The sequence below is a fragment of the Hippocampus guttulatus genome, chromosome 12 (genome assembly GCF_054856545.1).
Source record: "Hippocampus guttulatus isolate MCC_2025c chromosome 12, RoL_Hgut_1.0, whole genome shotgun sequence".
Classification (NCBI taxonomy): Eukaryota; Metazoa; Chordata; class Actinopteri; order Syngnathiformes; family Syngnathidae; genus Hippocampus; species Hippocampus guttulatus.
This window is the reverse complement of record NC_141272.1, coordinates 4,288,364-4,315,978: the sequence shown is the minus strand read 5'-3', so window position 1 is coordinate 4,315,978 and position 27,615 is coordinate 4,288,364. Positions and strand designations below refer to the sequence as shown.

General features: G+C 40.8%; 1 protein-coding gene across 3 annotated transcripts; it reads right to left on the bottom strand.

Annotated features, from left to right (window-relative positions):
• Positions 1-267: 267 nt before the first annotated feature.
• Positions 268-24,431, bottom strand: vaspb (vasodilator stimulated phosphoprotein b). Of its 3 annotated transcripts, none has more exons than XM_086125280.1 (14): positions 23,953-24,430; positions 9,640-9,811; positions 8,140-8,320; positions 7,225-7,291; positions 5,513-5,610; positions 4,289-4,542; positions 3,664-3,782; positions 3,423-3,474; positions 3,250-3,277; positions 3,109-3,163; positions 2,838-2,894; positions 2,207-2,276; positions 2,043-2,100; positions 268-1,654 (listed from the first exon to the last, which is right to left on the bottom strand). In XM_086125280.1, the coding sequence occupies exons 1-14, from the start codon at positions 23,955-23,957 to the stop codon at positions 1,620-1,622; spliced, it is 1,251 nt and encodes a 416-aa protein (XP_085981406.1). In that variant the 5' UTR covers positions 23,958-24,430; the 3' UTR covers positions 268-1,619. The 3 variants fall into 3 exon arrangements, with proteins under 3 accessions (XP_085981406.1, XP_085981407.1, XP_085981408.1); XM_086125281.1 differs by having other exon boundaries at positions 4,289-4,539; XM_086125282.1 differs by lacking the exon at positions 2,838-2,894 and having other exon boundaries at positions 23,953-24,431.
• Between the last annotated feature and the right edge of the window lie 3,184 nt (positions 24,432-27,615).

Here is a 27,615-nt window from a genome sequence, read left to right as displayed (position 1 = left end):
TGTCCTGGCCTAAAATCCATCTCTAACGCCAAAAAATATATTTTTTAGTTGAAACCGTCATTATGTGCGTGACGTCAGAAACCTCAGCTCAGTGAGCGTCATAAAGATTAGTTCCACAAGTTTGTTTTTGCTCTTCTCCTCTCGTGTTGCCGCCACAGTAAGGCTTCGTGACGGCAAAAACAAAACTATCAACAGAACCAAAAAGGAAAACGACAAAATGATCTGGGAGCTCAGCGCAGGATGCACAATGCAATTAAGCATCTATAGTACTGCATACTTTTTCTTTTAATACATGCAATTACCAAAGAGATGGAAATACATAAACATGTTCTAAAGCAAAAAGAAAACACGAGACAAACTGCATTTCAAGAAGCAGCTGTATTCGACTATAAAGGCATTTCTAATCCAGTGTCTCTAAGCCGTTTTCTTTATAGTTCAGTGTAAAAAGCCTAGATTCTATTAGAAAAAGAAGCCGTAAACCCAAAATAATATCTCATAAGAAAACAATCAAAAGGAAAAACAAAATCCCCATTCACCAGTAATTTTAAAATAGAAAAAACATTTGTAATAACACTTTCCCTCAAAACAAATATATTTATCTTTATTATATATATAATATATATATATTTCAAATTTATAATCATTCTCAAGGCAGTTGGTTATGGCCAAATTAATTGACCTATTCATGGCCATTAAAAAAGACTGAAAATAATGCAAATAATTGAAGAAAATAACCAGCAATAGTACAATTTAAGACCACTGCACTGGCCAAGAACATTTCATTTAGACTGAGGGAAACAAAAAAGTCTGTCAAGGCAGTGTGGCACATGCTCACACTTGACTCTAGAACAAGTGCAATGCAAAGAGAATACATTTCTCATACACAAAACAACACACTCATTCACAGCATTCCGGTTGTCCATCAGCATCCATTTGCTCGTTTCTTCTTGCTGCAGCAGTGAAGGCTTTGTGCTGTGCCGAGATGTAAATCCATGTGATGGAAAGACACTGCAGGAGTCAGGGAGTTGGGTTCTCTGCGCTCTCCCCAATTATTGATTTTCTGTCTTCCAATTAGCATGAACGGAAACAAACTACTGGTGGACATCTGATACAAGTATTTATGGCCGTTTTTGAGGCGCTGCCGAGAGCAAGCAGAGTAATAAAATCCCAACGTTCCAGCATCTTGCTGTTACAGTAAAAATGTGGCAAATACCTTATCCCTGAATACTGCTATACCAGTAAATGCATCTTTCAGAAGACACAACTAGCAGAAAGACTCCTGATATGAAGACAAACGATGACAAATCAGTACTGTGGTTGCAGCTGTGAACTCTCAACTGATTCTCATAGAACACATTGGAAAAGGACAGTTGAATGGGGGAGAGACAGGATCACCATTATCTTTTTAACAAGTTGGATGGCAGCCTGAGAAGGATCCCTGGGTTACCATTTACACGAAGAGTATCTACGCATGGTGACATGAAAGCAATGCTCGTGGGAGATAGAAAAAAAAAAAAAGAAAATGAGAAATCCCTGGGCTACATTAAGAGGACGCAGTGGAGCGAAGATCCCAGCAAGCCTCCATCGATCACATCCCTCTGCTCAGACGTGCACCAAAACTATGTGCTTCTCTTTTGCAGCTCCTGAATAAAGGCTGTGAGGTAGGAGGAGAAACAATGAAGGTCAACATTTTGGTTAGGTGTATGTATTCCCTATGTAAACAGTGGCCTTCGCACTAATCGACACCATGCCACAAATAACCATTGCCCACCTGCCATACCGCAAATAGACACCCCTAAACTCACTAAATATAACATGCATAAAAGGTGCTGCTTCCAAGAAATATTATGTCCCTGAAAACATAAGGTCACGTCGAGGTTTTTTTTTCTCGCCAGAACATGAGGCTTTTGTGGTGCTTTCATGGTGTTTTAGTACAACAAATTTTCTCTTGATCGACCCCCCCGCAAAAAAAGCCTCACCCTCTAAACAACGCCCTACTACAAAATACTAGTTTATCACCACAATGAGGGCGATATTTGTACCTCTGATGATTTCCTCCTTTACTTTGTGAAGTTCTTTCCTCACTTCCTCAAGTATTTCCTGCAGAAAAATCACCAAGAGTCACAGATAAAACTTTGCAAGAGTGCATTAATGCAGCAAAATACAGTATATAAGAGAGAGAAACAATGCTCCCCAATCAATATACCCGTTTCATTTTTTCTAAATCCGAGTCTTCGAATCCACTTGCGTCATTACTGTTGTTTGGTGGCTTCACCCTGTGCAATGACAGAAATCAAATACAAATTCAATTTTTGTTTATTAAAAAAAAAAAGATGCACTAAAAGGAGATTAGAGGAGGGCTGCCATGGTGCAGAAAACCAAAAAAAAAAAGGATTAAAAAGTTGCATATATGGACAGTACACACCCGTGTACTACACGGCCACGTGTCAGGAAACATTCACCTTATTTTGACACACTTTTACATTCATCAAACCTACGGATAATTGAGAATTGTTAATTGGACAAAGTTACCAAAACATATTTATATTTATTAGTGGTACATGTACTCATGGTAAAACCAATCCACAGCGTGACAGCCACCTCTGCAACCATCAAAGTGTCAGGAATATGACCAAAGGGGGGCAGCACTGAACAAAGACCTCAAAGGAAGCTTACAGAAATAGTTTCAATATATTATGCAATTGAACTCAAGATAAATATGAGAACAAAACGTATTGTTGGGTGCTCAATCAGATGCAATCAGTTTTTGCCCTGTAGGCAGAAAGAGAAAGGGCAATGGGAGTGAAGGTCACAGTGGATGGTATAAGTATGTATACCTGGAACTTTGGGACAATGAGGAGGTGGAGTCCATGCTCTTGGGAATGGAGTTATTCCTGTTAGTGAAACATACACACTCTCCTCTTAGAATGAAAATGGTTGCCATTCACTTACTACAGCACACTTGGACAACGATGCAAAAAGGATGCACATATTTGTGAAGTCGCATGCACACTGATGGAGGACGACACTTAGTGTGAGTTCAAAGCGCACAATGCATTCGGCAAACAGATTGAGAATGACACCCTAATAACTCGGATAATTATTTACCTGTTCATTGTCATCATAGTGGATGACGATTTCTCCCAAGCTCTTTTCATGATTTCTGACAAGATGATGCATGAAAATATAAACATTGCATTCTTTTGGCCAATGAATGAAGGCAACATGTTACAAATCTTGATTTCTCACCACTTTGACCTTGAGGCTCTGAATCCTCCTGTGGAGAAAAAAAAAGACCTGATGAGAGTGAGTCATCATCCTGCAGCAGATTTTTGCGCCCACAGTGTCAGATCGTATCAGAGACAATTTTGGGGATGCTTCTTTGTTGGCCCGGTTCAATGAGCAAATAAGCAGCTACGTACATTGTCCTGTGTCTTCATAGGTACTTTCTCTCCAGTGTCAGCTGCTTTTCTCCTGATGGGACAAAGAATTTAGTTTTAAGGTCAAAACTTAGTTCACTGTATTCAAGTTATTCAAATGATTATCAGAATTAAGGAAGCGCAAGAATTGTGACTAAATGCTTGAATTGCAAGTAATAAGCAACAGCCATCCATTATTTTAGGTCACATGGAAATATGGATCTTCTTTTGCTATGGACTTTACCTTCGGGCCAAGATGGCACTCATCTCACCCATCAGGTCGCCACCGCCTCCAATAGAGGAGTTGCTGCTGCGGCTGGCGTCTGCTTTGCCCACTGCAGCTGGAGCAGACCCTTCCTCCTGCTGAGAATAGAAAATGATAATGATATATTGAGTACAATACCTCCTCTGGGGATTCGAACAACTTGATCCACCTTGACACCACCGACAGGCCGCTACAGGAAACGCAGGTGGCCGTCAACTGCTACTCGTTGGGAGCATAATTGCTTGTAAAAAAATAATTCACTTGTTTTGACTTGCAGGCAGAGACGTGGTGGCCATTGCGAATTTAGGGATCACTCCCATACATCCCAGGCTGAAATTATTGCGCAACATGCCTGGGTAAAGTATCTCTGCTGGTCACTTCAGCTCATTATCTTGAGCAACACACACACACAACACACTTTTCAGTGTTTGAAGACATTTTCAAAAACTGCCACTTCAAGACCATTTTTAAATGTTTGTGTTTGCGCTGTGTTGCGTTTTTGTTTGCAAATGTGTTTGGTCTCGAGTAAACAGCCTATCTGTGATGACCAACAATGAAGCTATTCGCATTGTTGACGACATTGTAGTCCTTGCTTGACACTCACTTTAGATACTTTGCGAAGTTTCGCTCCTGCCAGGGCAGCAGCCAAGCCCCCGCCTCCTCCACCACCGAGGCTCGCTCCTTCTGATGGCAGAGGTGGGGGAGGTGGGGGTCCTCCAGATGGGGGTCCAGATGGCGGGGGTCCTGGAGGGGGCGGAACACCAGCGGCTGGAGGAGGAGGAGGCCCAGGCGGTGGTGGAGGCGCCGGTGGAGGAGCAAGGCCCCCAGGGGCCATAGGCGGACCAGAAGGAATAGCTGCTAAAAAATGAGATGTCAGAGATCAAACCTCAAGGAGATGATGAAAGTGATGGGTGGTGGTAGTGTAGTTAGGGGGGGGGGGGGGCAGGTGACAATACCCATCCAGTCAACACAGTCCAAAAAAAACAAAAACAAAAAAACGGAAAGCTGGAAAGAATACTTTAACCTCCCCCGACAATTATGGGGGCTGATATTTTGGTGCCACGCCCCTGGTGACAGTCACTTGGCCAACAATCCATCGATTTAGCAGTTGACTCAGAGTGATGCACATTTTGTATTACGCCCCGATTGCCATTAGGTACACACCCAATTTTAATGAAGTTGGGACATTGTATTAAACGAAAATAAAACTGAATACAATGATTTGCTAATCACGTTCAACATATAACCAAACAATAAAACCAAACAAGATATTTGAAGTTCAAACTGAAAAACATTTCCAGCAAATAATGATGAACTCGTTTGGAACACCCCACTTGTGAACAGGTGAACTGGGAACAGGTACGTGCCAATATTGGGTATAAGAGGAGCTTCCCTGAAATGCTCAGTCATTCACAGGCAGAGATGGAGCACGGATCACCTCTTTGTGAACAATTGCGTGAGAAAATAGTTAAAACACTATGAAATTTGTATGTTGAGGAACCTTGTCCCTAATCTACAGTCCATAACATCAAAAGGTTCTGAGAGTCTGCTGAAAGCACTGCATGTAAGCATTAAGGACGAAAACCAAGATTGAATGCCTGTGACCTTCCCTCCGGCAGGACTGCATCAAAAAACAACAGACGTGTGTAAAGGATATCACAACATTGTGAAGCGTAAAATATGACAACAGAGACGCCGGACTGTTCAACAGTCCGGTGTACATCAAGCAACAATGGGAAAGAATTCCACCTACAAAGCTTCAACAATTAAAAAAAAAAAAAAAGTATCCGACTGGTTTTAGTCTGTTGACCAGGCCAAATTTCCTGACCTGCTGAAGCTTGTCTTTCTCTCTCCAATCTCTCTCTTTCCTGTCGCTCTCGCTCCTGTCGCTCCCGTTCTTGCTGTTCCAACCTCTGCTGCTCCAATCTGCAAACAAATACAGTAGTGACCACCAAGTATGCGGCTCTTAATGTGTCAAGTTATATTTTAAAAATAGTTGATAAGTACAGTAGTTCATTGTTTCAATGACAGAACTATCCTCAAATGATGCGATGCTTTGAATGTACCATAAAAGTTGTTATCAAAAAACGGACTTTTATTAATGTCCATGTTTTATGTTAAATGTTCTGCAAAACGCTTTGTTACAACTGCAGCTGTTGTGAAAGCGCTACATAAATAAAGATCTATTACATTGTGCAGGAGTTTTTTGCCTCACTCAAATTATCCTCAAATGATGGTAGTTCGAGCGTGGGGTTTTTTTTCTCCCCCTCTCCCTCCCTTGTTTCTTTCTGACTTTCGGGTTGAGTGAACGCTGGCGCGTTTTGGCTGCCGCTGCTCAACCCGTATTGTTTTGTGTTTTTTGTTATTGTAAAGTGTCCTTGGGTGTCTTGAAAGGCGCTTATAAATAAAATCTATTATTATTATTATTGTATAAGTATTGCATATGTGACATTGGAGGCTAGCGCTGACATTGTCATATATCTAATTACAGCATGTGGTGACGAGTTGACATGGTGGATACATGCCACATCTTATGTTATGGCTCCAGTGCAAGAATTTTGTGGTATCTCTGGGTGAGAGGTTTAAATTTGAATGTGATCCAAATAAATCAAACCAGACGGAGCACTATTAATCCCTGATTACCCCCCCCCCCCCACACACACACACACCCTCCCAAACGGGATACAATAAACTATTAGCTGACTATCAGCTATCATATCAACAAATGGGACAATGTATGCAACATCCATCAGTTAAGAGGACTTAAACGAGGAACTGCACTGAAGTTCATGAAGTATGGAACAAAGTACACTGCGCAATTTGTGTTGTTACTAAGAAGTCCACAGATGGACGCTATGGCCTAATTCGAGCCCTCTTCAACTAAGTCCCCACCACATCTGCCATTCTGCAGCTGTATGCAGCACAGCTCACATACAATACGAAAACTCACAAGTATACAATTATGACGCAGTCCGTGTCATTTAAAATCTTTGCTTCTTCGACTGGGGGCAGTGGGGCTGAGTTGATCATGAGCACATCATTTACTACTGTTTGACATTATTGTGATCTTGATTTTGGCACTCAATTCTCCTAAAACCATAAGTGTAAATAACATTGAATGGCACGTAAATCTGTGGTGGATTTTGAAGGTTTTAATAGCACTGCTTTATTCCTTAAGCCACAGCGTGGCAGGACAAACAGTGTTTTGACAGGCAGTCTGGTAGGCCAATCCCAGACCTTTTAGTTTAAATGAGATTAAAGGTTAATGCCAAGTCGATGCAGGCCAGCATAATGGTGGAACTGGAGGAACATATAAATGGATGCAGAGAAGGTGGGGCTTATGTGAGCCGTGTCGGCCTTGCTGTCTGTTTAACCTTTAACCTACAGGGGCTGACAGAGTTTAGCAGTGTCAGGCTAATGCCATCAAATCCTGTGCATATGCCGAGGTGCAAAATTGCCAAAGGGCTACTGCAAAGTTTCGTTGGGCTGAATTGACCACTGATTGTTAAATGAACAATACTCTGTGTCAAGATCTTTTACCTCCTCTGCTGCTCAATCTCTTCAGGAGATGGACCATTTGACATTGGCCGCGGAAGGGTAGCGTAGCCTGCCAAAATACAATGTGCAAAACACAAATTACATTTAAAAATTACTAGATTAGATACCCACCACCAAATTTATCTTTACGACTCTCCTGAATGTATATCTTTTTATATAATCAAGTAAAACTGAGGTTGTAGTCTAAACTAATTAATTTCTCAAATATTTTGTACAGAAAGAAAAATCTAAGATTGCCCTAACATTGCTCATTCTAAGAAAAGACAAAATGTTAGATATTTACGGGGAAAGGGAAGAGGAATTATAGCATACTCAGTCTATTCGCGATTTATGAATTCACATATTGCCCCCGCAAAGCCCCCCACGAAATTATCTTTTTGCTGAAAAACTCACCTATTTGCGTATTTTCAGGCTCCTTCTGAAAGCCCCTAAATCGCGACAAGACCGCAGTCAAGGGAGTGGCAAATAGGAAAGTAGCAGTTGGTATTTAGGACGTACAGCTGTTGAAGTGACATCTTAAGTGAGAGACTAAGCTGTTTTGCTAAGTTTAGCCTGGGTTGTTTTGGTGGTGATTCGACTTGCTTGATTTTTTTCGACAGTGACTTGGGACTTGCTGGAGACCTGAAGGTTACGAATTGACTTGTGACTTGCACATATGTGAGTTACTGCCATCCCTGCGTAATAGTGACTGGGACACCTACTTTCTTAATTGCGCTGTTAATTGAGTTTTATCTCTTATTCTGCTTTTAGTCCATGCTTAAACTTGACTAAACTGGCATCCGAGACTAGCCATTAATTCAATTTGACAACAGTAATGAATACAAGCCAATATGTGGGATGTTAACAGGACATTTGGATAAACATCTCGAGCCTGCTTGAGATAGTTAGAACCAGCACCTGCATCTGCCATGGAGGTGAGCACCTCCAGAGCGTGTGTCATGCCATTGGCAAAGAGAGTTGCGTCCTCCTTGCTGCCAAAGTTGAGCCCCCAGACCTGCCGGGCATCCCGCCACTGATGGAAATTAGGTGTGGCTTGGTTGTATTTCAACCCTCTCACAATAGGACAGTTTATGACCACCTGTACAAAGACAAGCACAAAGGATAGATTCAAAAACCATGACTTCCTCTTCAAACCAAAGAGGAAAAAAAAGAAGTGCATGTTGAGTTTCTGGAAGACTTCTCAGACGCTGACTACAAGTTCCAAAGTCTTGGTTCATTCATCATGGTTATTCATTCAATCCAGTAGGTGGCGTCAGGCTAATGAATGAGAAGGGAAACAATGTTGTGGTTTTGAGCGTGCTTGAATGTGCTGACATGTCATTTCACTATTTGTTTAAACGCCTCTGGATTCCACAGCACACGAAGAGGAGAGGGTGAGTATCATTGATAGCAAAATGCATTGGGAGGGGAAAATGCATTATTACATAGTTGCCCCTTGGAGATCTCCACTATTGGACATTTGGAGAAAAAGCTCCCGAATGGGCAACGAGCCTTTCCCCCCCCCAAAAAAACGTTCACAGGAAATGCCTGAAGAGGCCAACTATCTCACAGGAAACATCATCCACTTTAAGACTCTGTCTCTGGGGAGCACTTTGGCGTGGTGAATGTTTAAAGTGAGACGCTGAGGCAGCAGGCAGAATGACAGTGTGGTCAAGAATAGATCCCTCCAAACTCACTTAACCCTTATTACAGAAACTTGATGGCCCACCTTTATCGAATGTTATCTCATGAGTCATGGTCTTGTAATAACTTAACCAGTTCGTACTGGAACTGAATGATAGTGATACATCCTGAAGTCCATTTTAGGTGAACGACATGGAAAAAAGCGGATTGGGTTTCAATGTACAGTAGATGTATTAGCTTTTATTTGGAGTGGAGTGTACCACATCTGTCAGTACGTCGTATATTACATTTCCGGGTCAATGGCCACGATTTTCCTTGATGCCATCACTGAGGACTCTGTGTAATGGTGTCATAAATCACAAAAATAAATAAGAACCGACTGACGGGAGTTCCTCCTTAAAATGCTCATTGAGTTTTTATTTTAGATTAGACGAATTGAGAATTATTTTATGTGTCTGTGTGTGTGTGGGGGGGGGTGCACTTTGATATTTTCTAACATACCCACATTATTTAATTTGCTATGATCGCAGGTTTTAGACAGGTGTGATACTGGTTTGGCCACCGTGTAAATGTCTGATGTTGCTCACCGTCGTCCAAGGAATGCTCAGAAAAGTTTGTGTGAATGATCAGACGCATGAAAAATTTGAGGAAACATTGCAACCCAAAGAAACAAAAGATGGCAAACTGTACACAAGCAAGATGAATGAATACATTTCCCATCAATACACAATGTATAATTAGTTGAAACACATAACCCAAAGTAATTCACTTCACCTGCTGGTCTGTCTGCATCTTGCGTCCTACTATTCGGAAGGCATTGTTGGAGGGGTTGTGATAGATCTGGACTCTGCTGAAGGTCTGGGGTCCAGCACCTGCTGGCAGCCACTTCTTATTGCCATCATCGTAGATCATCACAGTGGCCCGAGCCTGGCAGATACTCGACTCACTACAACGAAAGGCAAAATACAGTTTATGTGCGAGTTTGTATGCAAGTACCGACCCCAGGAAGAAGAGTCTGCATTGGTAGAGACAAATGGGGATCCTGAGTTTTACCGGTCTGCGAAATGGATATTGTATGTGGCCAGTAAATGTACATTATGCCTTGCTGAGCCTGTTCTGCTTCCTTTTTTAATTTCTTTTTATTTAACCACATTATAGACAAGTGTCTGACTTCTCATGACAATTGTGTCTGACTTCTCATTTCTCATACAAAGTCATTCCATGCAAGTACAACAATTGCAGTTGATAAGAAACAGCAACATTGATAGGACAGACAGACAAGTGCAGAATCATGTGTTTGTAACAATCAGTGAAAGGTCAAGAGAACGCATGGTATATTTTTATTTTCTTTGAGGGGAGGGGGGTTAATTCAAAACAAAACGAGAGGCAAATCACAATGTAGGTTGACAAAGACAGGAAATTGTGCAGAGCTGTGCAATCTTCCATTTTTACATACCCCTCTGCAAAAAAAAAAAAAGTGCTTTGATATTTCTCAATAAAATGCTTAAATGATAGTGACGGCAACAAAAAAGATGAGTACATGCTTCTTTCTTTATTTTATACACCATCCGAGCCGTTCACCCCCACAGCGCCTTAATCCATCTCTTCCTCCATCTGTCTCAGACATGAAACAATCTGCCACTTCCCTTCCTATGACACAGCACCTACACCACAGCCCACTTCCTGCTGCAAAGCCCACCTTATAAGGACTGCTTTGGCCCAATCAGTCAATAGTCACTCCCACACAATTTGTTGTGACTGTTACCAGACTGTTATCGGTTCATTGTCCTGTCTGTTAGCAGTCTGGAAAACACGGAAGAGCAAGAAGAATATTACTCCATACACCGACCGTTGGTTTTTTTTTTCTCAACCATTTCACTTACTGTGCTTGTAAAAGAGAAGGCTTCAAGGATAAGCAGACTGAAAGTAATAACTACAAGCTCATGATTTCGGGGGAAACGCACCTTAAAAAAGCCACGGAAAAATAAGTTTAAATAAAAACAAAATCTACCACATTCTTGATGTCAAACAAGGGAGTTGATAACATTGCCCTTCAGTCCGGTAAACACATGAACACAGTGAGCTCTGGTTAAAAATTAATTGGGGCTGGAGGATTAAACATAGAAAATATTGCTGGGTGGGATTCCTGGTCAGATGAGCCTAGAGCTCACCGTTGATGTGCGGTCAAGGGTAAGGGATTATGGGAACTGGGAGGGGACGGACACTTTGGACTGGGAAATGGATGCATTTTTAATGGCATAGAAAGTGATGGCTCAGGGGTGAGACGCAGAGTGCACAACTGCATTATTTATACTACTACAGACAGAGACTCTCAAAAGCTAGTGTGGTGCATGCGCATATGGACAAAGGCATCTAGACACGCTCACACGCGTCAACGTTCCTGTGTATGGTATGATGAGGCACACAGCTGACAAAAGGAACCAATGGCTGAATATGACTCATTAGTGATGGGAGTAATCCGGAGCAATGGTTACGTGACCTGCGGCAATAAATAATGTCCACCTAAGCTTGTTCAATGGAAATAAACAATCATGTGCCAGGCGACACAGTGACAATTGTAAAGTTTCAATGGCGAGTGCCTGGCGAACGTCTTTGCCAACGTTTGCGACCTTGAATGAACCCTGAAGCGCTAACCTTTGCCACGCAATGGGATACGGGTGCATGGCCTAATGTCAGGAACATGGGCAATTTGTCTTGGTCCGAGTGTCTGGGTCAATTATTTATTTGGTCTGCTGTAGCTGTGTGCCAGTGTTCTCTCATTTTGTATTTGTGAGGTCGACTGTTTGCAATAAACTAAATTGTCGACTGTCGCTCTCCTTTTTACACCTCAAGCGAGCGATGGCATTCTTACGTTTGGGCAAAATGTACATTTTGAAAACCCCTCTTGACAAGCCTACAAAGCATCTTTTCCAAAACACGTCTTCCTTTCGGCAGGCTATGTCATGTGAATGTGTACAACATTGGTAAGTAATACCGCTCTGCTGGAAAATATTTGCGGTACCGTAATGTACAATTTGCGGGAGAAGTATACTGCAGTGTTCTCAAATGCTTGCTTTTAAATAAAAATGGCAACACTACCGTTGACATAAAAACTGTCTCTCTCTCTCTCAAATATTTCAGGGTCCAACAACGCAGGCGTGGTGTAAACGAAGAGCCGGGCCCGTTTTACCCATTTAACTCGTAATAAGTGTAGAGAAAAAAACGGTGGCTGTCTTTACTGGTCTTATCCTTCTGAGACTCTGACGCTATTGAGGGGTTAACAGGAAACCACAGCACAAGGCCAGGGAACAGGCTCTCTTGGAAATGTCTGTATATGGGAGTATAAGCCTCTTGCAGCTCTTTGCCACAGTGCTGGCAAGCTTGGTCAGGCCCTATCGCTCAGTCTCCTCCCTCTCCCCGTCTCCAAATCAAACAATTTAACAAGTTGTGTCTCTTGGTGCGACGTGTGGAGACGTCTTGTGCAACATGGCACCACATCGGCTAAACAGACCAGACTTAATGTATAATAAAGAGGTTAGTGCACATGAAGCGCCCGCATTTACGCAGCATTAGAAATCTCAAGCATCGGGATTTCCATTTTAGATAGACACACCATGTCATTAAATCCATTTAAGATAAGGTAGACTTAATGTAGACGGTACACAAAAGCAGAGTAACCGCAATGGCATTTTTTCAGCCCTCGATGGCAATTCCTATTCCCCGGGATCATAATAGCACTGAATGAAAATTCTTGCCCTCACATCAAGAGCCGAGTACATAATTACTTTTTAATGTGCAGGCTTCGTGTAGTTATTCTTATTCTAGTGAATAAAAATACATCTATGAAGGATACCCATGCAGAGACCTGTGGGGGGTATGCAAACTGAACATTTGGCCAGGGGGACTCATCTAAAATATAGGAGGGAGGCAAGAGTTTGTCCTTTGATTTTACCAAAGCGACACACTCAAATTTCAATGCGTGTGATGGAAAAATAATTGGGATCCAGAGGACGGATTTCGTTGTGGGTGGTGAAGTTTGGCACGTCTCCTGCGCTTATTTTGTTTTATAACAGAATTTCTGCTTGGGTTATTTAAATGTTAAACATTTCCAGTTAAAAAAAAAAATCTGAAAGTATCAGATTATTCTTTTCTCTGGTTCTTTTCATTCAATTGTAGCATTTTCCTGCAAAATCTCCTTTTTCTTTTATGTAATGAAATCAATTTAAAAAATGAAAAACAGTCCCTTCAGAATGAAAAAAAAAAAAGACTACTTGAGACCTATCCTTATTTAGTTGTCAAAACTCAGTACAGTGCAAAATAGTGGAAGCAAATGCAAATAACATAAGATCATGGGGTGAGGTGGTGTGGATTAGTTTTGGTGAACACGTAAACATGTTCGAAATCAAGATTTGTATCCAAAAAGGACCAATATTTAGCCTAAGCTCGAACTAGGAATTGCTCCAAGGACCTCATGAGATGAAAATAACTTGATTGCACCAGAGTTCTGATCACATGTCATCGGGACAGTCCTAATACAAAATTACAGATATGGGACTACCTTTGTCCAAATCGTGCAGAGCTTTGAATGTCACACAACAAAATTGGGAAATTCCAAATCATTACAGACAGGCTCTACTCCATACAGGAGTGAGAAGAGGAAATATACGTCTCTCAGAGGAAATGTGAAGGGTAAAAAAACAAAAAAACAAAACGTGCGTACCTCAGTGCACCTTCCTTCCTGTTTTAACACAGTGAAACCTCTCCTGCACGCCCTTCACCAATTTCAATATCTTGGATGCCAGATAGTGTAGACACAATTACCATGCTGTCACTTGACAGTATGCTGACCTCTAAAGTACCCTCAGACCATGTACCACCATGAGTAATGTCCATCTGCAGCCCTATAACTCCGAAACCAGCCTTCTTAAAAAAATAGGTCAATGAAATATTTATCACATCATTAACCCTGTTTTGCTGAGCTCACGCTACACAATTGTAGCCCAATTTGGACCCAAACAGACACGTCACAGACAGTCTATTAGACAAAACTCATCAAAATATAATTCATGGGGAACAATTTATCTTTCTGTACGGGTCCTTGCAGGCAACAAAACGCATACAAATGTACAAATTCACACCTAGCTACAGGCTATGACTTTCTGTCTTCACAACACAAATGCACAGAAACAAGGGCCGCCGCTTTCCAAACTATACTTAGTTCCTCTGACTATTTGTGTGAATGGAATCGTACCGTCAGCTGAAACGTATCCAGTTCACAAAACTCTCAGCATTTTTGCACGCTGACTCATTCCCTTACTGGCATTGTTTATGGAGCACTGAGGTTAACCTGAATAGCCCCCAGCAAGCATGAGTCTTTTCTGTCCACTACAAGAGTACAGTTTAATTCCCTCTAGCTTTCGAAGCACCGGTGTGTGCGTGTACAACCTGGAAACTCAATGCCCGTATTTGGAACCAACTCACCTCCAGGCCTCTCTATGTGAGCTCAATTCCTTTTACAGGTTGGGGCATAATCCTCTGTAGTCTGGGCCAAAGAAGGAGGCTGGCCTACCGAAGAACAAGTCACTTGGATTCTTGTTTTGTTGGATATTTCTACTGTCACTTTTTTTTTTTTTTGCGCCTAAAAACAATGTGTACAACAGCATAAGAAAAATCAACGACAAAAACCAGACCAGAGACATTTACAGATGCAATGTTTGCCAATAGCGTGTCACAGTCAGGACGTCTGACAGGCGACATGCTGACATCAGTTATCGTTATGGTAATTACAGCAACCTGGTGGCACAAGCCGTTCTTTCTTGAGGTGAAAGAAGAAGGAGTCTATTGGAGGTGTGATGCAGCATCATTCACCATAATCATTTACCAAACATAATGCACATAAATCCATACGACTAAGATTGGGTATGATTTCTAAGTGAATCCGGGTCTTTTCATCACTTGTCCAGTATTTTGTGGGTACTTAACATTGTCACGCATTGCATGTCATAAAATAATTCCTTTAATATACAGAGAAGCAACTCTCCAAGACTCGACCATGTGCATAAATCGAAACAAAGAAAATAACTGACCATGTGTTTGGACTATTATCGCTTGATTGAAGATGCTGGGAAATATCCACTCACGACTGATTGTTGGCCATTTAGCAGATGACAACAGTGACCCAAGTGACCCCTCGTTGGAATGAATGAGAAGTGTACCACTAAAGCAACGAAAGCGGAACCGACTATCAGGAGGATCATAAAGGGAAATATTTAGTGCCTTGCTTGGCACCCATTAGGGTGACAAGAGTCTCTCTACATTAAGATCAAAAGTGAAGATTCATGGTTGGGCACAGGGTGAGGGACTGGAGTGGGTTTTAAGAAGAAAGCATCAGCAATAGGATGTCAAAATTTTGAATTATGCCAATCTGTTCATGTTTGGTCAAAATCCTGTAACAATCACAGCAACAGCTTAATTTAATGTGAAAATAGACACGTTTAACACTTGAGTATTTTTTTTTTTTTTCACAAAAAGAGAATGTTGAATTCCATTGAGGTTTTAATGCAGAACAAGAACCATCTTATTCTGATAATAAGGTGAGTTAGTGTATAAAAAGAAAACTGGCTTGTTCGGTTTCTCTTGGTTCATGATAGAATATTACGTGAACTCGTTTGGTTCGGATATCAATGTGCTTTTTTTTTTTGTTTACATTTTGGAATCAGTAAAGCTGAGTTGGTGTTGTACTCAAATGAAATGGCATTCTATTGTGTTTATTTGGAGTTACCTTTAATAAGTGTAGGTTTATTTAAAGAAAAGCTTTGGTTACCGTATCAGAATTATTTGTATCGTTCCAAAAATGTGTCATATATCCCTTTGTGTCGAATCCTTAAGCCCTATACTGCATCAATACGTATCGTATTGGTTAAAAATATATTTCAATACACCCCTAATAGACATTTCCCTAAAAATACATGGCTTTATGCAGGATCATAATGTGAGACAAGGTAGCGAGAGCGTAAGTTAAATGGTATCGCACACAAAAAAACACAAGAGCCAAGAGCCACAATTCAAGACGGAAAACAGCGGCCACCACCAAGGAAATGGGACAATAGAAGGTTTGTATGTTGCGGCAAAGCGTCTAATCCAAGTGGCAGGTCAGTATAATGGCCTATTTATGAGTCGAAGAGGTGGGAGGACCAAGTAGAGTATGGTACATATTTCAGAGAAGGGGGGATGGCTGCAGACTGAGGGTGTTGTAGCAAATTCACAGTGCAACAGAGATGAGACTCACAAATTGTGTGGTACCTGAGACAAACTTTTGCGCCCTCGTTTGAACCGCATAACTTGTAACGCCTCGCAATGCATGCAATAAAATTATTACTTAGAATCCATCACAAGCGGGAATTCCCACAATTACCTTACTGGCGAGAACTATTGTTGCTTATCCAGTACAGAACAGTGTTGCAATTTTGCTCATGATTTTTTTTTTTCATTTTCAGTTCCCCAATGTGATTATTTGATGGGGATTTTTGATTACATGTAAAGTACTGTATATTTCCCATCGAACTTGAGGCTGGCAACTATTTCATATGAATGTTTTGAGATTCCAAAAAAAAAGGGGTAGGTAAGAGGTGCCGGCACAGATCAGATTTCAAAAGAAAACTGGCTGAGCAAGAGAGTTACAGCAAGTGGAGACATGAAATGATCAAACTGCTGTTAAGGACATTACACAACCCCATAGGGTGAACACACCACCATTTGCAAAAACAACGGGTTACATCTTGCAATGTTTATATGGACATGCACAATGTTGCTAAATGCTATGAATAAAGGCTTCCGGCTTCTTTGGGACATTAGGGCAAGGAGGTTTTGATTGAGGCAGAACAACAAAAAGAGCTGCCTTGCCGGCTAATCCTGAGGCAGTTATGTCAAACAAACTCATAACATTTATTTTTAAAAGTACAGACATAAACAAGACGGAGGAGGCCATTTTGCTGCTAATGAAGCTGATCAATAAGACAGCAAGTTAAGAAGTGGGGTTTGCCCATGAGGCAATGCCTCTGGCTTTTAAACTGCATTAAGAAGATGCATTACGTCCCTGAAACTCGTACTACAAATTTAACTTTACACTTAGCATCGACGTAGCGTACACAGAGACAAAGAATGAGTGGAAATGGCAAGATTTGTATCATGCGAGGCGGCTCCAAATATGCGTCTCGGCTCATTTAAGAGAAACTGTTGCACTTTTGACATGCTGACAACAGTTGTGGGTCAACATTTACATTCCATGGGGACAAATGACAAAGAACACGGTGCTGCATTCCAGTCCTCACTTCAACAAGGTAATATCAACAGAAGAAGACTGGTCTCACACACACAAACGCCACACGTCAGGGTTTTATCAAGAGGTTGGTGCGGGTCTGAGGCAGAGTCAAATGATCATTGTCGCTATGTAGTGTGACCAGAGACATTACTTTTGCACCAACTGTTTCTTATGTTACATTAATGAAGCGGAAGAGAGTTGCTTTGTGTTTGTCGCGCTCGCTGCAGCGCTCCGAGTAGCTAAGGGGGCGTCAAACTCATTTTTGTCGCGGGCCGCATCATAGTTTTGGTTTTCTTCGGAGGGCCGTGACAACTGTGAACCCAGATAAATGTATGATTGCCGCATATTCTGTAACAATGGCTACGGTCGGAACCCCAAAATGCCATGTTTGTTTAATCATTGATCACTTTTCTTGAGACCCCAAAATGCCACGTTTGCGTGAGCATATCATTGTCAGAGAGAGCAAGCCATAATTTGGAAATCTAACACTCACCACTGGTGGACTGACCAATACTACAGATATATGAAAAAAAAAATCCAACTTGTGACACATGAGGTTTCGTGCCGACACCAGTGAGATACGGTACACAACAAATTGATCAATAACTACTTTTTCCACAGCTCCCTGAACCTACTTTCAGGGAGCTGTGAATATTATGCCAAGGAAAAAGGCAGTGATTTGTTTTTGTGGGGTTTTTTTTTTTGCAGATTTGGATTAGAGCAGCAACTGACGATTATTGCAATAATCGATTAATTAATCGATTGATTCGTTTTTAGAACAATCCGTAATTTTCAGGGCAGAGAAGTGCGCAAACAGAAGACGCTGCAGGAACTTCAAAGCGATCTGAAATACTTTTGCATACTCTTCAATTACACAACACCGCATTTTTCGGAACATTGGGCAACCTGCATTTGTTTCAAATGGGAGTAAATGAAAGGCAACTAATAACACTTCTGTTTCACAACTTTGCAGATGCAAAGACGAGTGCGATTTGTCTGTCTCGCCCTCCCCCCCAATGCGCTTACTGCATATTAGGAAGCCTTGCATACAGTGATTATCCCATTCCTAACATGCTCTTCTTCATTTGTTTCAATTCAATCCTTTATAAGATAAGAAAATTATCGACACACTTTTTTTTCTTTAAGTATTAGTATTTCTATATTGGAGTGCATTCGTTGAACAAATTTACGTTGTTGTCCACCAAACTAAAATTATCCCTTCCACGTAGCCGTAGCTGTCCCACCTTTTCCCTTCACCCAACAGTTGCTATGGTTGCAAGGAATGCACATTGCCGTTGGTTTGCATTCTCAAGAGTTGTACATTTAAATGCAAGCGTGCAATTGTTGCCCGTGCCCTCGTTTATAGTTAGCAGACAGGATAAGTACACAACGCCCTGGACATTGAAGTGTGTCTTGCAAGGTTACATAATTTGCCATAACATCCATGATAATTTTCCCTGTATAACAGCATTTAAATGGCAGGTTTTGTAGGAAGCTACTGGTGATCATGACTGACAAACATTTTGAAATAAGAATGTTCTGCCTCTTATTTGCACAAGTGTTTACTCGTGAGGTGCTATTTTACCGTGCAACCCTCTCACATACCCTTGCATGTGGTTGAGAACGTGCAAAACCGACCTGGGATGACTACCGCAATAGATTACTGGGCACAGACGTACAGCAATGACCATTTCAAACTAAATACAGTATGGTGCAGCTCTGCAACAAAAGATTTTGGACCAAGCAGGGATTGACCACATATTGAAAAGTTAATGAGCAAAAAGGACAAGTGATTACAAAACATTTTTCTTGAGCCAGGGGATTTTATACTAGTACTGCTCTCACAAGTCATTTACAAGCTAACACTAATGTACATTTAACTTTCATCCGTTCATGCTTGTTAAATTGAATAAATAATATTGAACAGCTAAGCAAATAAAAACTAAACGTAGTGCGATTTTGGATTAACAGTATGCAGCGCCCACTCAATTTATGCAGCCCGTGACGTCTGATGTAAGAAGAGCGCGATGCAAATGGTCAACGAGTAATAATCTTGCGGCACAACGATTTGATATTGAAATTCTTTGCCGATAGTTTTAAATAAAAAAAATTAATCCACATTATCGATTCGTTTTTGCAGTGTTCATGTTTTATCACTAAAAACTACGCTCTGCAACAGAATTATCATCATGAAGACGACTACAAGACAATTTGGCAAAATTAACGCTGCAGGTCAATTCGGGATTTTTTTTGCCCATACACGACACTTATCCGATCTTTTTTCTTACAATGTGAACAGTACAATTCAGATTTCTTTTTTCAAATGCTACCTGGGCCTCTCTTTCTTATGTGGATAATATAAAATGGGTATGTATGCAATGCATCTGCAGTGTGAATGCTCATCGGCACACATTCGACCCATCCTCAAGACCGGTACGCGCACCACGCAGGTGGGAGTGAGTGCTTGGGAGACGACTGACACTCTCCATGAATCTGCAACGTTATTTTGATGAAGAGTTGTTGTGTTTACATTTGACTTCAACTTAATCCCAACTGAAACCTGAAGTGGACATTTGCGCTGATCCTAGTCATTCAGCCGTGCAAACACTCCATTATGCGCAACAATGACAATACATCTTTATTTATATAGCGCTTCCACAACAGTCGCAGCTGTAACAAAACACTTTACAGACGATTCAACATCAAATAACAAAAATAATACAACGGAACAGATAACATGGACAATAACACCATAGTACCGGTAACAACTATTCCTGTCTATGACTTGTTATTTGAATCAGTCCGTCTTTAGGAGGCATCCTCATCCCCAAAATATTTTTACCTCCTTCCGCCTCGCTGCTCTGAAGATGCAATATAGAGATTAGCCCCTACGTGCAGTACCTTATTTACTTCTGTAAACATTGTGCCAGGTGACTTTTTTGTTGTGAGTGTACATCACTCGACTTTGTGCTTTGTGCACGCGTGTCACATCACGGACGGGCTGCATTCACATTAGAAGATGCATTTCTCGTAATGTAAACAAGTACATAAAACGATTGGATTGAACCAAAAAATAAATAAATCTGTGATGAAATGATGGGCATTCATAACTATTGTCCACTATGCCAGCATGCTGTACAAGCTCAGCACAAAGCAAGCCAGATGACTTATATTTGAGGTCAAACATTTGTGAAAAATCTTTTTACATCTTCACTTAATTCACAATCTATGGAATGGTTTGAATGTTTCAATTACGGAACATATTTGACCAAAAAGATGACACTGGAGTCCTAAAAACATGTTCTAATGTGGGTCAAAGACTGCAGTATGGCGGCGCGGGTAACCACAGCGGCTCTTCTTGTTGTCTGTTTAAGAGGGAGGAAAAATGTGCTGTATGTTACATACAGCACATTTGACAATAAAGTTGTACTTGACTTGACGGTGTTGTGTGTGTGTTTTTTTAACTGACTGAAACTGGTTCTCTTATCTGTATTTACAGTCATGAGCTTTAGTTTTATTGTAGGGTCATGTCATTATGGCGTCTGCATGTTTCTGACATACTTTTGCACCATGGGAAGGAAGCCTTTGACATGAGTTAATATTTCATAATCAGTCAGAAAATAACGTGGCAGATTCTCTTGGTCACACACTTCGACGCCCCAACATCAGAATGATGCAGATGGGGATTTAAGGCAATTTGAATAGGTCATGGTTGGCTTCGGAGGGCATTTCACAAGGAGACAATAGTTGCATTTTTGTATGCACAATCATCTCTTGGGAGCAAAGAGTGACAACGTATCAAGGCCAATGCGGGTCTCTGGGTGAAGCTGCCTTGTTGATGGCAGAAGCTTTGAAGAAAAGGCTCGGGGAGGCAAAGGTTTTCAACGCTCATCAAACCCTAATCAAGAGTAGAGTGGACCATTTTCAGTGCTACTTTTCACGACACAAAGCCACTGTACCATGACCATATTGTTGAACCACTCACAGTCATAATTTGGCAGCGATAACACACATTTCAGGTGTTGTGTTGGTATGGGAGAGGAAATGGTCCACATCATAAATCAAAGAGCAATATAATAAAGTGGAACTATGAAAACATGAAGTGATACATTACAACAATAAAGTCACAATTTTGCAAGACAATAATAATAATAAGTAATAGAGCTAACAAATAAAAGGTGTTTGAATTGAATCAAGTCGTATTGTATTGTGTCAAGTTGTGTGATTGTTCCACTTCTTTTGTTGAGTTTGTTTGATGGTCTAACCAGAAGCGTAAATGTCATGGTTTTCCCCGATCTACGTGACAGGTCTCCTGAGACCACAGCAGCTGGTCTCAGACTGTTGCATTTACATATGTGTGGACATTTTCCTTACACCTATTAAGAAGACAATTTTATGCATGCTGTTTTCTCAATGTTATTTTGCATTATTCACAAAGGAATCAAGGATCACATTTCAATCTAGGTCTGTACCAAAGCCTAATGGCTTTCCTCCTTTCAGCAGCTCTGCAGTTATCTGTGTATGCTTAATGCATATCTTGGTTCAAGTTCCTCCCTGTTTGTGTCGTTAGCAAACTTAGAAATATTTGAAATAACATTAAAAACGACAGGCCATCCCTTGTGCCTGATCAAAGACACACTCGGGCTCTTTGGAGTTTTGCTTGGAGGTAGTTGGAGGAAAGGTTGCTGGAATTCTAACAATGCTTAGGAAAGGTGCCTCGATACAGCCTTTAACCTGAACTTTAGCGTAAGTTACTCCTGACCAACCTTAAACATAGGACAGGAAATATTTGCTATCCACAATCTGTTACAGGAGCAATACATAAAGCACTTGGCCACAAGTCTACCGCAGTTTCACACCAGAGATTTGAGACGGAAATACACGATGACATTGGTTAGTAAAAGTGGAGTCTAGTTTTAGCGATGCAACAAACCCTTATTTTAATAATCGATTCACATGTCGATTATTTTGTCGATAAATTAAAGTATCAGATTTAAAAAACATTACTTTACGATGAGCTGATTATCATTATAATCACAGATTAATTTGTTTAGTTGTCGATGAAGCAACGTACCTCTAATTTTAAACAGCTCTATCTTTTCAAAGGAAGCACTTTTTCAGTTAAGGTTAATCAAAAGGGGTGTAAAGGTTAAATTTGACTTTCCGTTGAGGCAAATTGTTACGGAAAAGCCTGGCAAGACAAATGTGCGAGATTTAAAAAACTAGTCACACAGGTTATCAGACCTGCACTGCATGGCTCAAGATCGTGTCGCATTGGGGTGCACGATATGGTTGAAAAGTGTGTCACAATATAGGTATTTGATATCAGTAGAGACTGATATATATTGAAAAGTCATTTTTAATCATTTTTTACTCTTCAAAATAAGGAGCTGAAGGAAAAAAGGTTGAATTCTGGAAATTTTATTTTAAAATATTTAACCTTACATAACAGGTTAAAACAAACTATGAAAACGTTAAACTGACTAGTCAATTTTAAAATTAATTATATGTTGTTTTAAACCATGTGTTTAGTAGGCCTGAGCGAACCTATTTAATATGTACCTATTTCATATTACACCACTGAGTGTTAGTTTTTCAGAGCACAATGTACATATTTCATATTAAACTATTGCTTTTTACATATTTAAATTGAGAAAAACAACAACATTGATGAAAGATAAGAAATGAATGAAACAACTATCAGGAGGAAAAATACCATTTAAGATATCTGGTAGTAGAATGGTTTTGTGCTCCAAATTTCATCAATGTGCTTGCTTGCAAAAATACGGCGCAAACCTAGCATCATACGATAACCTCTGCCGACAAAACGCAGAATGACGGATTTGAGGTTTGCTTCCTGATGTTTTTTTTAATTGATTTTATATTGAGTGCAATTTCTATTGCTCTTGATCAGGTGTCTATCGCGATGTATGGTATTATTGCCCAGCCCCAGTGTCATACGATTACAATCTTACCAGTCGAGCTTGTCAAAAATAAAAGCTTGCAGCTTCTAAATGTATGAACACAAAACCAAATCAGTGCTGGCGGTGGTGGTTTCAAAGCATGTCATTTCCAACTGCACAGGCTGTGACAGGATATGGAATTTGAGGACACGAGCTTCTTTCCACTGAGCAGTTTCATCCCTGCTGCAAACCCAGAGGGAGCCAAATAGTACAAGACAAATGAACGTAATGTGTGCCTATGAAATGCACGCCTTGATCCAAATAGCATGCTATGCATTTCGGACACTTAGTGTTGCGTCTTAAAGGTCTTTAGGCAACACACGGAATGCAATCAAACGATTTAATGGCCTTAGAAAGTGCAAACGCTACCAAAGATTTCAATGGGACATAGTCAAAAAGGATAATTTGAAATGCATACAAATGTTCATTTGAACTGTTACTTGAGAGTAGCTTCAAAGAGACTGAACAGGTAGCAAGCGGGCTGTCATTACCGCTCACACACTTCCTGATTCACACGATATCGGATCGCAAAGGTCACAAAACCCTGCAACATATCAACATTCTGCTTTAAACACATTTGAAAAGCATTAAGATGTGAGTGCGCTCTTTCGCCCTTTTTTAACGTGACGGAAACGCTCACAAGCGTGTTCAAAAACAGCCCAAGAAGCGAGGGCAACGTTTGTCTGTTATAAAGCGAAATGGTGTCCCGGCGGCTTTGTTGTTAACTAATGGCCCAAACACAAGCGGTTAGCCTGGAAACACAATGAAGATGAAGATGAAGGGATTTGAGTCGCTGTTACCCACCTCATTGTTCGGCCGGAGTGAAGCTCCTCTCCTCGCGGGACAACTTTGATTCACTTGAAAGCTGAAGCAGGCGGATTAAAGTCAAACTAGCCGAACCCACACCCAAACTACCAGAAATCTGTCGGAGTGGGGGATAAAGTCGCATCTACACCCGCAAACGGGGTAGCAACTCGCGGGATAATCGAAGCACACCTCGACGATTTCCTGGTTGTGTAGAAATGGGAGAGAGGGGGGGGGGGGTACAGTAGCGCAGCGGGCTTGTCAAGTCCAATCACTATCTCACGTTGGTTTCGACGAGCTTCAACGGGCAAACCCGGAAAAAATAGCGACGGTACTGTAACCGCTAAAAAGTTGCTCTTTCTTACTGAGGGTCCCGTCCCCGTTTCTGGACATGGGCCCAAGGCAGACTTTTTTCCGACGGTCGGTAGGTCTCTAACTCATTGGCGTGTGGGGCCAGCCCGCCAGCTTCAAAGAGGGCAGTGGGGTCTTGTGGTGCGTTCAGGAATCCTCGGGGAAAACATGACTGTTGAAAAAAAAACAGACCGGACAAGTTCTTCTTGATCGTACGCCACGCCACGCTTGTGTATCGAACTGCAATAACTTCAAAGCAACAAAGCTATTCAGTACAAGTGTTTAATTTTTAAATAAGATTTCTCTGAGGAGAGGTGCACTATTTCATTGAATAAAAACGTCCCAGGATGATGCAGTGTTTCATGTCTGAAAGTCTCAATCAAAAGTGAGCAAAATTTAGCTTTGCCAAGATTGGGATTTTGAGGGAAATCTCCTTCACTTGACTTGACTTGTATTTGTATTTTGTATAGGATTCGATTGTCTTAAATCTTGGTCAAAGTATCATCCATCTGGGTAGTTAAGATCATACAGTAGCTATAGTCATCTAATTACACAACTCCCGAAAAGGCCTCTATATTCATGACTTTGATGTAGACGAGAATGCCGAAAATTCACGTTCACTTTATATGCCAAAGATGCACGTTAAGTGGGGGAACTGGTATTGTGACGTTGTTAAACACTTCAGCCTTTAAAATCTATTTTAAGTGTATCATTCTCATAACAGGGGATATACTGTATGATGCCCCTCAAGCAGAATTTGACCACGTCTGCTTGTGATTTAGCTTACACTGAAACACATCCACATGTATTCTTTGATTATTTAAGGCCATTTTTACGTTTGTAAATCATCATCCATTACTTATTTATGAACACTGAGCTCTCTTGATGCAACAGTAGACGTAGCATACAGAAGAGGTATGTCATGGACTTATTTAGAAAAGTTTGGTTGTTTGTACAATATTGTAATTAGAAGTGGTTACATATCAGAACCGAGAGTGAACTGCGTGCATAAATATACCATGTCTGCATGGAAACTATAAAGCCCGTGCTTTCTCTCAGTGATATTCCATGTAAGCCACAGAGTCTGTGTGGTTATCCAAAAAGAAAAAAACTTGTGCAATATTAAAATCAGTAGTGAACTAAGAAGAAAGCTACAAAATAATTATTACTGCTGCAAAACTTCTCAAAAAGGTCATCAACAGACATCATTTAATGCCCGCGGCAGAAATGTCTTCAATAGCATATTGCAAAGGAAATCAAAGATATCTAATTATTTTGACAATAGGAGGAAAAATTCTTTTCATAGTCCGTTTTCAACACTGAGATACAGAACACTCTAAAAGCATTCTTTCTCTCTTATGGGGACAGAAGTAGAAGTTGGGATGAGAAAGGAATGCATTACCACTACTTGGCATGGGTAAACATCCACAACAAACCCAAATATGCTTTTAGCTCCACTCACTACACGCACACACACACAAACACACACACACACTGCTCTGACCGACTGTTAGAAGGGTATTTTGAGCCCAGCACCTCTTGTTAACCCTGCTGTCCACCAAAGCTGTCGAGTAAAGTCTTACTTTCTTTCTCATCAGTGAATGTACAGTTTTGCAGAGGATAGCATACAGATCTTGTATGAGCATGTGCTGGAACATGTTGCCCAATTTGGTTGAGTTCCCAACTAGTACCACAGTTCTTAAAATATTGAAAGAAAGTCATGGCATAATTATGGGTTTCTCTTCAGTACCGCAACTTTATTTCCAGACCTTGACGTCAGTCGGTCACTCTCCTTAACAACTGGCTGACTGACAGAAGCTATGGAATGGAAATTTAAAAAAAAAAAAGACATTTGAGCAGGCCAATGAACATGGAGAGATTGTTGTGAAAGTTTGGAAACATAACAGCTCTGAACTTGTTCAAGTATGCAAGTAGACAACAAATGAAGATCAATGACATTTCCAGTGAACTAATAACAGATTGAGAACTAGTAGGTGAAGAATATCACAGAATGCTCTTTTTCCCCCCTACAATCTTGTACACAGTGACTACCACCAACAACATGGTCATCCATCCGTTATATGATACGCTAATCCTCACGAGTGTGCTGGAGTCTTTGGGCAGTAGGCGGGCTACACCCTGGACTGGTTGACGTCGGCCGTCCGGAAGGTTCCGGACAGAATCAGACCCGACAAATATAGACTCAGGAAAGTTGATCAAACAAAAAGACTTCTTTACAAAAATAGGCGCAAGGCCGACAAAGTACAAATAATGATGCTGGACAACAAGCCAGGAATAATGCGAAAAAAACAAAAAGTGCTTGCACAGGGCAAGGAAAAAAGCCAAACAAAAAGAGCTTGTAACAAAAGTACAAGACAAAACTGCACGGAGAACAAACTTTAGATAGACTTAAACACACCAAGAAATACTTACTTAAATAAGCAAAGACAAGAGCCTAAAATAAATAAATAACCAAATAAATAAATAAAATAAGGAGAAAACATAAAACAAGGCAAGAGCCAAAAACAGAACGAGCATAGTAAGAGAGTGTCTAGACAAAATGCACATAAACAAAGACTTGCGCAAGGCAAAATTATCCAATATCTTTGACGCAGGTCCACGAGGTCCCTAATAGTCCCAACAATTATGATGTCCAACAGGTGGGTAGCAAGAAAAACGGGAACGCCTCTGTCACCTCTGGACACTAACAGAATGTGATCATGACAGCCCCCCCGCCCTCCATCGGACGCCGTGGCCAGATTTGAACCCATGACGTCTGCACATGTAAGCTGAGGTCAATGTTTTGTAAACCTTTAGCCTCATAAGGCGTACAATTAGTTAAAATTCGACATTACATATTGACCACTTATTGCTAAACGTAAATTGAATATGATTTTTTTTTATTGCTATCGTGAAAAAAATAAAAGTATTTCTGTCTGCATGCAAGTTTACGTTTGTCCCTAACATACGATAGACAATTTTCCGTCTTTACTTACGAGTTTACTGTACTCTATGTATAACCCTCAAATTTCCACTAGATGTCGGTGTCACACAATGACAGTGACTATGCAGTCACCATGTGAAGTGTGTGCTTCTGCTCTGCAGCTCCCAGGACGAAGAATCTAAACGCTTTACTGAAAAATGAACCGATTTGACCATTGACCTCTGCTCCTTTTCGATCCTCAATTATATTTAACATTACAACAACAAAGCAATAACATGGACATGAAATACATTTATGATTGATAATTATTAATCACAATGAAGACAATTATGACATCTTGACTAAGTGTGTGTACAAAGTAAAGCGTT

Bases quoted from the DNA above. Each gene is read 5' to 3' on its own strand.
- vaspb (XM_086125280.1), bottom strand. The intron at 3,278-3,422 runs GTACGTAGCTGC...TTTTCTCCACAG, and splicing joins CTATGAAGACACAGGACAAT to GAGGATTCAGAGCCTCAAGG. The intron at 2,277-2,837 runs GTATACATACTT...GTCATTGCACAG, and splicing joins TCATTGTCCCAAAGTTCCAG to GGTGAAGCCACCAAACAACA.